The sequence below is a fragment of the Boleophthalmus pectinirostris genome, unplaced genomic scaffold, assembly GCF_026225935.1.
Source record: "Boleophthalmus pectinirostris isolate CB_2022bp ecotype Guang Dong unplaced genomic scaffold, ASM2622593v1 HiC_scaffold_12, whole genome shotgun sequence".
In the NCBI taxonomy this organism is placed as follows: domain Eukaryota; kingdom Metazoa; phylum Chordata; class Actinopteri; order Gobiiformes; family Gobiidae; genus Boleophthalmus; species Boleophthalmus pectinirostris.
This window is the reverse complement of record NW_026571018.1, coordinates 15,315,706-15,328,297: the sequence shown is the minus strand read 5'-3', so window position 1 is coordinate 15,328,297 and position 12,592 is coordinate 15,315,706. Positions and strand designations below refer to the sequence as shown.

At 36.7% G+C, this 12,592-nt stretch overlaps 1 protein-coding gene across 2 annotated transcripts; it reads left to right on the top strand.

Moving 5' to 3' along the window:
* The first annotated feature begins 1,396 nt into the window (after positions 1–1,396).
* On the top strand, positions 1,397–12,393 carry vps11 (VPS11 core subunit of CORVET and HOPS complexes). 2 transcript variants are annotated; one of them, XM_055148785.1, is made up of 16 exons: positions 1,397–1,586; positions 3,258–3,402; positions 3,840–3,975; positions 4,392–4,555; positions 5,166–5,413; positions 5,882–6,083; positions 6,729–6,880; positions 6,981–7,167; positions 7,611–7,754; positions 8,456–8,653; positions 9,192–9,353; positions 9,429–9,562; positions 10,199–10,401; positions 10,798–10,969; positions 11,150–11,372; positions 11,859–12,393. In XM_055148785.1, the coding sequence occupies exons 1-16, from the start codon at positions 1,441–1,443 to the stop codon at positions 12,021–12,023; spliced, it is 2,781 nt and encodes a 926-aa protein (XP_055004760.1). In that variant the 5' UTR covers positions 1,397–1,440; the 3' UTR covers positions 12,024–12,393. The 2 variants fall into 2 exon arrangements, with proteins under 2 accessions (XP_055004760.1, XP_055004759.1); XM_055148784.1 differs by having other exon boundaries at positions 5,879–6,083.
* The last annotated feature ends 199 nt before the right edge of the window (positions 12,394–12,592 follow it).

Below are 12,592 nucleotides of genomic sequence, written 5' to 3'. Positions count from 1 at the left end.
ACCTCTGGTTTGGTGAACACATATATTCTCAATAGAGAGTGGGGGCTCCATAGTTGACTTTAGACTAGTGGTTATAAAACTTCTGACCTGCAGGTACTTAAAAAATGTTTTTAGGTAAGCAAAATTTATTTATCAGTTTTTCAAAAGACATTAAATTTACTTTACATTATTTACTTTACACAATACATATGGGCCTACACATTTGATCTAAACATGTGAAATATGTGAAAAGGGAGACACTGCACATTTCTTATGCAATACAGTGACAGCAGGGGGTAGCCTACATTAGAGTCACATCTACATGGAAATTATTGAATAGTTGTCAATTGATTTCTGTATGATATAACTACATTGAAATATAAATTCATTACATTCAAACTGGACATGTTTATTCTTATTAATACCCTTTTTAACCATTATTCACATATGAAGTGTCAAATTCTGGACTCTAGATGAAAACCACACAACATGTTGTTTAAATAAATGGTGCCCTTTACCCCCAGTCAATATCTGAATGTTTGAATGTGGAAATGTATCAGTTTTACGCGAAAGATGTTGTTTTAATACGTTTAGCATTTTCGGGTGGGTTTTACAATTTAGTCAAAATTGTAAGACAAAGGAAATTTACGCCATCGTGAACTATGGAACTTTTCTGGTGGACAGTCTGCACCTGCTTGTCTCCATGGGGATGTTATTGCGTTGCTCATTGCTCCATGATACAGTCAAGCCAGGTGCTAGTCAGATCTATGTAGAGGTGACCAGCCTGCTCATATTAGAATGCATATTTTTCAAGGTATTTATTAGATTGGTTTAATGCCATACTGTGGAACCCTGTTATAATGCTGTTACCTTGTCAGAAACATACATTGTGTTTGTTTCATACACACGTTTGAGTAATTCTTTATTATTAGTCTGTCTAAATGTCCAAAAAGAGGAAATCATGGAAATTAAATTATCCAAACAATTCTAGTGAAGGTATAGAGGGTTTAAAAACACAGTGGACCACTTCCCGTATTACCACATGACATCACAAGGTGGAACAGTGTTTTCTGTTTCAGAGAAGAATTCAGCTTAAATATGCAGGGTTTCTGTGTTTAATATGATGATATTATGAATAAAACAAAACACAACTCCAGGTAAGTTTTTGATGAGGAAACATTATAAAAGATCTGAGCCATTTAATACATCTGAGCAAAATAATAAATAATGGATCAGATTTATATAGCACTTTTTATTTTTTTGGACAATCAAAGATGTTCATTTATGTATTTATTTATTTATTTGTGTGTCTATTATTTTAATTCTTTTTTTTCCCCCAAGAGCTTTGAAATGTACCACAGCCAAACACAAGCGCTCCCCCTGCTGGTGTAAGAGCGCAACAACCAACCAGGAGTCACGTGATATGAAGTCACATGACAATAACTGGACAGGCACAGCAAAATGGCAGCGTTTTTACAGTGGAGGAAATTTGTGTTTTTTGATAAAGAAACAGTCAAAGACCCTGCGGAAAATGGGAAAAACTTCACGCTTCCCCCTGGAATATCGGCGTGTGACTCGGGCCGGGGACATATTGTTCTGGCTGATATCCTTTAGTCAAAGAGTTAGCGCTGTTATGCTAGCTCTGTGACAGTATTAAACCTGCCTTATTGATTATAAAGCTCAGTTAGAGTCACTTTTGTTATCTAAGTCTAAGCTTGGAAACGACTGTGTATTAGGGTGACCAGATTTTCAAAACTGAAAACTGGGACACACCCGGATTTGGATGTTTGGTAGAAATACAAATTGTAAAAAGTGCGAGTAACATTGTGCATTCTCATGTCAGTCATAATCTGAGAGATTTTAGTATTTTAGCAAAACAAATTACAATTTATGCTCTTCTTTACTGTTGGCAGGGATCAGATTAGTCAACAATTGTGGTAGTCCTATTTTAATCCTGGTTTAGAGTTGATGTAGCCCTGGTTTAATCTTATTTTACAGTAGTCCTGGTTTAGACCTGGTTTAGATTGGTCAAAAATGGGGACACATGGGACATTTCTTCTATAACACTGGGTCAGTATAAAATCTAAGGGACGTTTGTTGGTGCTTTTTTTTCGCTTTTTCAAGCAGTTTTTTGTATTTTAGCTAAACAAATGGCAATATATCCTCCTCTTTACTGTTGGCAGGGATGAAATTGGTCAAAAATAGGGACAACTGGGACATGTCTTGTATAAAACTGGGACTGGTTTTGTATAAATTTGCTGGGACAGGGGGCACAGGGCTCAAAACTGTGACTGTCCCGGGTTAATAGGGATGTCTGGTCTGGCCCTGCTGTGTGTGTTAAATCTTTGGCAGCTCTAAATCTGGTTTGCCTTCTTCATTATAAAGCTATATATAGGCTCAATTAGATTCACTTTTGCTGTCTAAATATAGGCTTATAAAAGGTCTGTGTGGGCGTTTAAAAACTTTTACCTTTTGTTCTGCATAGACTGGCAAATCCAGGGATGAAATTATACAAATGATTCTAGCGAAAGTGTATGGAGTTTAACAATACAGCACTTCCTGCATTACCGCATGACATCTCAAGGTGAAACAGAGTGCTTTATATTTGAGAGAAGAACTCAGTCTAAATTTTGGTTTGTGAGTTAAACATATGTGAACTGAAACAAATCACAATTCTCGGTGTGTTTGTGATGAGGGAACAATATTCTAAGCTAGATCAGAAAATAGCAGAATATGAGCCCTTTAAAGAGACAGATATATTATGCTAAATCAACTTTAGTGAGCTTTTATCCTTCTTATGGTTTTCCCTCATTGTTTATTTATTTATTTAGATTGATTCATGCATTTGAATCTTGTAGTATCCTGCATTTAAGGCTTGAACACTCAGAAAATGTTTGTTTTCACGTAACCCCCTCTCCGCTCACTTTTCTGTATCTACTTACTCTGAGTCAGATATGTAGGGTTAAAAAAATGTCATACACATTATTCAACATTTAAAACATCAATTAAAATACCTTGCTTACAGTAAATAGAGGCTAGGGATTTCAGGAAGTCAGTGGACCTACTTTTATTATAACGTCAATTAAAGTTAATATTGTGCTTTAGAATTAACAAAATGTATTATAACGATATATGTATTATATGTTAGAATTTAATACTAAATATAGAAGCAATATTCACCACCTTTGTTTGACTTCTATGAGAAACTAACCATGCTGTCATATGTCTATTTTCTATATCTTAAATACAATGGTCCTTAACCGTGGGTTTTTACATATGGATGGCATGATCTGGCTGTTGTCGCGCTCTCTACAGTTGACGTCTTTCCAGGCGTACAAACTGCGGGTGACTCACGTGTACCAACTAAAACAGCACAGCATCCTGGTGTCTGTGGGTCAAGACGAGCACGGAATAAACCCTCTTGTAAGTCAACACATCTCTAAAAGCAATGGGTCAGTGTATGAGTCTCATCTTACTGTTATATGTAATATTACTTTCTTCCCATTTAAAAGATGGAATATTCATTTTTAGTTAGTTAGTTACTTTTGTGTCGTTGTATTGCGTGATTTCAATTTTTGTTTTTGTCATCATCATGAACATAAACATGACAAACTTTCAATCATTATCTTTCAAAGTCAACACTGTGCTCCAAACTGTGCTTCTACTGAAAAATTATTGGCTGTAGACCTCTTCATTAAAAAAGACCTAACGGCGATTAGAGATGACTGAAATTCTAACTTCTAATTTGATTCATTTGCTCAGTCCTAGTTTTAATTGTCACTATGGCAACGGTCCTAATTTTTCATCATCCTGACACTCATGGATAACTCTCAAAATCTACTTAACTATTGTCATTTTAGGTTAAAGTCTGGAACTTGGACAAGAGAGACAGTGGAAATCCACTTTGTACAAGAATTTTTCCTGCAATACCAGGAAACAAACCAACAGAAGTGTCATGTCTCAGTGTCCACGAGAATCTCAACTTCATGGCCATTGGTAAAATACTATGATTTGTATAACCATACTTGTGTTTTATGTACAGTACTTTTATAATTATGACCCTAACTAAATAAACCATGTATGACCCTGAGCCACTTCCTTTACATGGGTTAAAGTGCACTATGTAACTTTCCTGGTTCGGGGGGGGTCTGTGTTTTTTGATTTACTTAAAATGTTCCACAGTGTGGCTTTAAATCTATTTATCACAAGGAAGGAAACTCTGCTACCCCAAGTCAGATCTGTGTAGAGGCAACCTCAGTCATTCTGAGAATGCAAGTTTGCAAATTATTTCTGAGAAATACTATTTAAGACATACAAGAAGGTTCCCCTTTATGTTCCCCCTTTCAATTATAAATCCATAACCTACAAGGTTTTGAGGTTGTTATTGTACATCACATTTCCTTTCACCACAGGGTTCACAGATGGCAGTGTGGTTTTGACTAAAGGAGATATCACCAGAGACCGCCACAGTAAAACTCTGACCCTTCACGAGGGTCCCAGTCCGGTCACAGGCCTGTCCTTCCGTCAGGTTGCCAAAGTCACGCACCTGTTTGTCGTCACCCTGGAGAAAGTCTATGTAAGTCACTGGAGACACATAATCAGTTTTCATAGTTGTTTTTTTAGTCAAACAAGCCTTTTTAGTTTGTCTGGTTTCAGTCAACATAGATGCTTTGATAATTTAGTTCATACTAAATCCATAATAGTTTCAGTCAATCAAAAAATCTATTTTTGATTTTAACTGTCTTTTCTTGTGTTCCTTGGATGTTGAGTTTGTATTATGTTGTTTTCATTGGTTTCTTTGGAGAGGATCAGTGCACTCTCATAGTGTTTAGGGGTTGTACCTACCAAAGCGGTCTTGCTCGTTTTGACTCCAGGATCACATTAACTAAGGAGGAGCTACACAGTACAGCTAGAGGGTTGGACCAGAGAAAACGCAGACTTAGGCAAACACAAGCTGATACAAACATAAGATAAGCGTCACCAAACGCTGACTTGATCTTGTGATAAACCACTGTATTTCCAGTGACATGCTTAACTAAATAAAGCTATATGGTTTGATTTGGGGATCCTGAGCTAGTCTCTACCCATTTCTTTTTATTGATTTATACTATTATTTCACAAAAATATCTGTAGTTATGGTCATCGAAATTAATGCTGCATAACTGTTCTCCTTATCTTTGTTTCAGTGCTACACATTGTCTATGAAGGAATACCCTAAACTAGAACTGGACACTCACGGATGTGGCCTTCGCTGCTCGGCTCTGGCAGACCCCTCCCAGGATTCACAGTTCATCGTTGCCGGGGACGACTGTGTGTACTTATATCAGCCTGATGAGAGAGGACCCTGCTTTGCCTTTGACGGACACAAGCTGTTGGCCCACTGGCACAGAGGATACTTGTTTCTACTTATCAGAGACGCCAAGTCCCCAAACAAGTGAGGAAATGGTAACTGTATCCAGAGGTGGGCAGAGTAGCCAAAGACTGTACTGAAATAAGAGTAACTTTAAGTAGAATTACAAAGTAGTGGCTCAAGAAATGACTGAAGTTAATGTAAATGGAAGGACAAAACCTTAAATAATGCCCAAACCTTGTATTTTTAAAAACAGACACAAAAATTAGAAAAATAAAAATCACGTTTGAAGGAGCGGTGCAAGAAACACAACTGAGTACTACCCACCTCTTAATATAACTTATTCTACTGAGAAATGCCTGTTGTAGTTCCAACTAAGTCGACTCTTTCTGGTCAAATTGTGTTAAAATAAAACTCAGATTAAAGTCTATTTTGAGTAGCTTCAGACAGAGCAGTGCCTACAGTTAGAACCAAACCCCCAGGGAATATTGACGACATCAGGTGCAAGCTATCGATAATAAATAAAATACAACTATGCTTTTCATTCAGCAGGTCAGGATTTGGGAGCAGAGAAAGCTCGCCTTCAGAGAAACAGCTCTTGACGATATATGACCTGGACAACAAGTTTATCGCCTACAGCTCCTCTTTTGACGACGTTATTGACGTAGTGGCAGAGTGGGGGTCTTTCTATATTCTGACAAGAGATGGGAAGATGTTTGTGCTTCAAGAAAAGGACACACAAACTAAACTAGAGGTATGGCTGTCTGTGGTACGCGGTGGTAATGATGTCGTACTCCCAGATGAGGGGCAAGAGACAGTTTTTCCTATTGATTACATTGCACTTTGCCGTGAAATATCCAAAAGGTGAATTCTAAAATCCCGAACCTGATCATTTTGATTATTGACTAAACCCACAAACTCACTGTATGGTAACAAAAATCTGTATTTTAACAATATTAATTTTAGCTGCCCCATCTGTATTAAATATTATTGACCTATAGAATGTTGTAATGTGATCTGAAAGCTATTCGTGACAATATTATCCTGACTTATTCTATAAAAAGCTTTCTAACACTGTAGTTTAGACCTCTATAAACACATTCTGACATGCGTGGGATTCTTGTATTAGTTATAACAGTACATATTTCAGTCTTCTCTCAAATGTTAATGCTCAAGGACATGTTTAAAATGTGAACTTTCAACAGAATCCTACCATTAAAACATACATTTTGAATCGTAATTGTAATGCGTTCAGCTCTTTTTGCTTTTTTATTAGACACTATATACTTGAAACTCAAATTTTTAACATCTCCAAAACATTCACAACATTATCAGTATTTTTGTCTGATTGTGTACTGGCATAAGTTATAAATGTTCTTTTTTTTGTTTTCTTTTTTAGATGTTATTTAAGAAAAATCTCTTTGTAATGGCTATAAACCTTGCAAAAAGCCAGCACCTGGACAGCGATGGTTTGTCAGAGATCTTTAGACAGTACGGCGATCACCTGTACCTGAAGGGGGACCATGATGGAGCCATTCAGCAGTATATCCGGTGAGTGCAAAAATACTAAATGCAGAAATGCTGTAAAATCTGTAACTGTAATCTAATCACTTTTCACAATGTCTTCCCTTTGTTTTAATTATGTCCATAGCACCATTGGGAAACTGGAGCCGTCCTATGTCATCAGAAAGTTCCTAGATGCTCAGAGAATACATAATTTAACTGCGTATCTACAGGCCTTACACAGACAGTCTCTTGCCAATGCGGATCACACCACACTGCTGCTCAACTGTTACACAAAGCTCAAGGACAGCTCCAAACTAGAGGAGTTCATCAAGGTAAATTCAGGATTACAGGCATCAGTGTAGGGTGTGTACATGTTGTATAATTTGATGTAATAATTTCAGATGTACTAGTAGAGCAGGGGCCTGTGTATGGTAACTCTTATTTTACTGTTTTTAAAAGAAATACCCAAATTTACAAAAGAATAAGGAAGAGCTGAGTGTTTTCTGTTTGAGAGAAAACCTATCAATTTGAAATATTTGTGTTTTAAACATGTGTGAATGAAACAAAACACAACTCCAAGAATGTTTTTGATGAGGAAACCACATTATAACATAGATCAGTAAATAGCACAATATGAGCCCTTTAATTACTACAGCAACTGTTGTACTTTTTCACTATTTTGAAAAATGGATAGGGATTCAAGAACGTCATAATCTCACAACCTATTGAAGTGGAAAAATCACAGAATTTTTAAGCATAATTATTTTCCCAACAGACCAGTGAAAGCGAGGTGCATTTTGATGTGGAGATTGCCATTAAGGTTCTGCGCCAAGCAAGTTACCATAGCCACGCCGTTTTTCTGGCTGAAAAACATGAGCATCACGAATGGTATCTGAAGATCCAACTAGAAGACCTAAAGGTATTAACAAATACATGCACATTAAAAGAAACACTATGTAACTTTTCTGGTGAGAGGTTTGACACCTTCTTGCCTGGATGAGATCTTATTGCTTTGACCAGAATGTTCCAGACTATTTGATTAAACTTTTCTATCTGCATGGATCACGCTACCAGCTTAGATCTCTGTAGAGGCAAGTCTACTCACTGTATAAGAGTGGATTATTTGATGGTGAAATAAAGGTTTAATGCAATACTGTGGAACATTCCAAATTAACCAATAGGGCTGCAACAATTAATCCACAAATCCTGACTAGTTGGCTATAAAAAATAATGGCTTTTTAATTCAATTTTTACAGACTATGAAACATACAAAAAGACCTTTTATAACAAAGACAGCTGCATCATTAGATCAAAACCTCAAAAAATAATAAACAATTTCATTTTTTCATCACTAATACTTTATACATAAATATTCTCAAATTCTTGAAGACTTAATATGTTTGTTTGACTAGGCGACTAATCATGGACCGTGATTCATCAAAATGAATCCATGACTAGACAAGTACTTAAATTATTGTTAGTTGCAGCCTTACTTAACAATAACATCAAGACAAGCAGGTGGCTGACCAATCAACAGAAAGGTTACATAGTGCATCTTTAAAGTATATATAAATGAAAAAGGGAGTAAACTATAGATTTTTTTCCTGCTTCTTCTTTAAGAACTACCAAGAAGGGCTGCGTTACATTGGCCGTCTGCCGTTTGACCAAGCCGAAAGTAACATGAAGCGTTATGGAAAGACCCTGATGCACCATGTCCCTGAAGGCACCACGCAGCTTCTGAAAGGTTTATGCACCAACTATCAGCCCAGTGGAGACGCCGTAGACACCGCCAGCCTGGACAGAGGTCGCGTTAATAAGGTTAGTTTACATTATTTAAAGTACTTATGGCAAGTTTCATGTTTTTCTAATTATTGCTTGGTTTGGTGGGATGGTACCTGTGGTGAATAGTTATCATAGTTTTACATCAAGGGCAATTTGTGGGCAAAAAAGATTGAAAAGAAAGTAGCACAGGAAGTAGCAGCGATTTACTGAAAACCTCTTCCTGTCCTGTCAAATTTCATTCAACATCAGAGACTGTTCATGTGCAAGAGAGTTTGAAGCCTTCATTCAACAAAACAAGTGGATTGTAAACATTTTTGACCCTTGTTATAGAATTACCTCTACGTATATATGCTGCTTTTGTAAAATATGGACGTAAAATAATCAAATTTGACCAAAATAAAGAAAAATTGAAAAAAAAAAAAAAATAGCCAAGATTGTTAGTAAAATCATGAGTAATAATTATATTAACTATGTTGCAATGAGCAGTCTAATCTGTCATATGCATTTTAATAATAAAACATTATAACATATGCATCCTGTAATACTCATTCAAAATCTTTTGAACATATTTTAGGCTAATTCTGAAGAGTTCATTCCCATTTTTGCCAATAACCCACGTGAACTGAAAGCCTTCCTTGAGCACATGATTGAGGTGGATCCGCGATCTTCACAAGGAGTTTATGACACTTTACTTGAGCTCCGTCTTCAAGACTGGGCCCACGAACGGGACCCCGAGGTACAGAAATATGATCTAACATGAAAATTTAAGATGCAAATAATGTGAAAAACTGATTTGGCATGTGTGTTTCAGAGGAAGAAAGTCCTGCAGGGGGAGGCACTTTCACTGTTGAGAAGTGATCACACAGTATTCGATAAGGCTTTAGTTCTTTGTCAAATGCACAACTTTAAAGAAGGCGTATTATATCTCTATGAAAAGGGCAAACTGTGAGTAGCTTTTCATTCCATATTTTGTTTTTTAATGGGACAGTTATTAATTGTGCAGTTGTTGAACACTGTGCTGAGTCACTGCAGTGTCTGAAGCAGCAAACAAATGTAATTAAGACCATTTCAAGCTTGAATAATCATGTTCTGATAAGATGGAATTGGTGAAATAGATATTGAAATCTAATAATTGTCGTTTTGGAGTTATCAGATACTCAAATGTCAGAAAAATTGGATATAAAAAAGAATTTCCAGTTTTATAATTCTGGAGGAGGGTCCGCAACCATCTCATGGAAATGTTATTACTTTGCCTGAAATGTCCAGCGGTGTGGCATTATACTTATTTAGCTCTGTGAAGACAAGTCGGTAATGCCAGTATGCCAAGTTAGATTTGCAGATAGGCGACCCTGCTCACAATAATAGTGCTGAATTTTATAAGATATTTTGAGCAATAAAACACCAGCAATCCAATACACGGAAAATTAATAACTTTAATGCCACACTATGCGACAATCCAAGCAAAGCAATAACATCTTTATGGAGACAAGAAAAGTTATATACATAGTTACATTTTATTAAAAGTTTGCCACTGTTATTCTAAAACTCATGAATGCACTTATCCTCTGTGTTTGGATGAAGGTACCAGCAGATCATGCACTACCACATGCAGAACGAGGAGTATGGGAAGGTGGTGGATGCTTGTAAACGCTATGGAGAACAGGACTGTTGTCTGTGGGAGCAGGCTCTTGGATACTTTGCTCGAAAAGAGGAAGACTGTAAGGCCTACATCAGTGAAGTGCTCCAACACATCGACCAGAACAATCTGATGCCTCCATTACTGGGTGAGAGAGGGTTGTCTTCAACTCAATATCACATCCATTTCACTGCCAGGCCAGATCAAACCACACGCTTTTACAAGCATTTACAAGGACGTGTGGGTCTGGAGCCATATCCTGTCTTCTTGATTTCCAATGGGAGTTATTGACAGGCGGATTAACCAGTCAGAGAAATGCAATGATCCATTTGTGTCAAAACAGAGATGGCATATTACAAGTAAAAAGGAAATAAAAAATAACACAGAAAAATTTGATTTATGCAGAATCAACAATCGAAGGACCAAACTGTTATTTGTCTTGGGCAAAAGAAGTTCCCTCTGCATTTGAACATAAAGAAGAGGGGTCTGATCAGGGAACCATTTACACTGTCAAATTATATGTACATGTATTCTGTGTTTATAGTGGTGCAGACATTGGCACATAACTCTACTGCCACACTATCGGTCATTAAGGATTACCTTATCACCAAACTTCAGAGGGAAAGCCAACAGATCGAGAATGATGAACGCAAAATCCGTCAGTATCGAGAAGAAACTGCTCACCTTCGTTCAGAAATAGAAGAATTAAAAACAAGGTAGGAAAAAATTTTTACTCCCTATAGGGCTGGGAGAAAAATATATATTTTGGTTTTTGATTTTATGCTTTGACTGACAGAGGACTGGCTGTGAATGTCTTGATTAAAAAGACCACATTTCATTGACAATTTGACATTATAATTATGTGATATTAAACCTCTTTTTTAATTTCAAACTAGTGCCAAGATCTTTCAGAAGACCAAGTGCAACATGTGTAACAGTCCCTTGGAGCTGCCGTCGGTTCACTTCCTGTGTGGACACTCTTTCCATCAGCACTGCTTTGAGAGTTACGCTGAGAGTGAAGCCGAGTGTCCCACCTGCACCCCGGAAAACCGCAAAGTCATGGATATGCTGCGCGCACAAGACCAGAAACGAGACCTGCATGATCACTTTAATAATCAGGTAAGCAAATGATTATAAATGCAATGGAATCAAATGTGACAGTGCCCTCTGGTGGACGCCTCACCAAAGTAATAAATATGTGTCAAAAGTGCCAATGAGTGTAGTATCCAATATCTGCTTGCATTATTCTGCCAAAATAATTCAGCAAAAACTGTGAAATAGCTGCCCTGCCCTCATTAAAACCTGCTCTGGTTTTGGACGAAAATTTCTTTTTTTTTTTTAATTATTAAAATATAAAGTCCAAATGTGTTTAATGAATCAGTCACTTTTAATGGTCTATGCCAGTTTTTATTGTCTTGATTAAGCACTTTCTTTTTGCTTATATAGATTGAGAATATGTGGTTTATATAGATTTAGAACGTACAGCCCTTGTTGAGCTCCATTCATTGTGAAGAATAGATTATAGACTAAGTTAAGATTAAGTTAATATCTTTATAAATCTTGATCACATTTTTCTAACACAAACACGTCTCTCCTCTGTTCTAGCTGCGTTCCTCTAATGATGGATTCTCGGTGGTGGCCGATTACTTTGGTCGAGGCGTCTTTAATAAACTCACACTGGTCACGGACCCTCCAGGCAGTAAAAGTGTGAGCAACCTTGAAGTCAACCTCCAGAGAGATCTGCTTATTCACACCAAGAGGAACAACTAGAAAATTCCTCTCATCTAAATGCATCTGTATTATCTGTATGAGCATCCTAATGACCTGAGCTGCCTGAGCATCTCACTTAATTAGCTGTTTATGTGACTAATGATTGACTGTCATTTTATACAGAAAAGTGTCTACTGTATAAATGTGCATAAAAGCATCTGTGAAAATGTTTTAAACACATTAAGTCATTGACTTCAACAATGCACAGCCTTGAACACATTAAGATGACCCTTAAATATTAAATATCCTTACACAATATGTTTGTGTGTAGTAGGGCAGATGAAGTTGTTTTTTATTTCTCATTTTATTATGTTGCTTACTGAAAATTTGTGGAACAAATAATAATAAATGTATTATAGTCCCAAGCAAATATTGTGCTGCACATTTAAAAGTTCCTTGCTTTATTCTATCTATTTAATAACACACTGATGATGGATGGATAAAAGTATTTGTAGAGGTGGGTAATACTGTTACATTTACAAAAGTATAATCATACAGTTCTCCTAAAATTAATTTCTCAGACCACAACATTGTACTTCTACTACTTGAATAATGTTATTCTGAATTAC

Bases quoted from the DNA above. Each gene is read 5' to 3' on its own strand.
- vps11 (XM_055148784.1), top strand. From the start codon at position 1,441: ATGGCAGCGTTTTTACAGTGGAGGAAATTTGTGTTTTTTGATAAAGAA. The intron at 3,976-4,391 runs GTAAAATACTAT...CTTTCACCACAG, and splicing joins TCTCAACTTCATGGCCATTG to GGTTCACAGATGGCAGTGTG. The intron at 11,373-11,858 runs GTAAGCAAATGA...CCTCTGTTCTAG, and splicing joins ATGATCACTTTAATAATCAG to CTGCGTTCCTCTAATGATGG.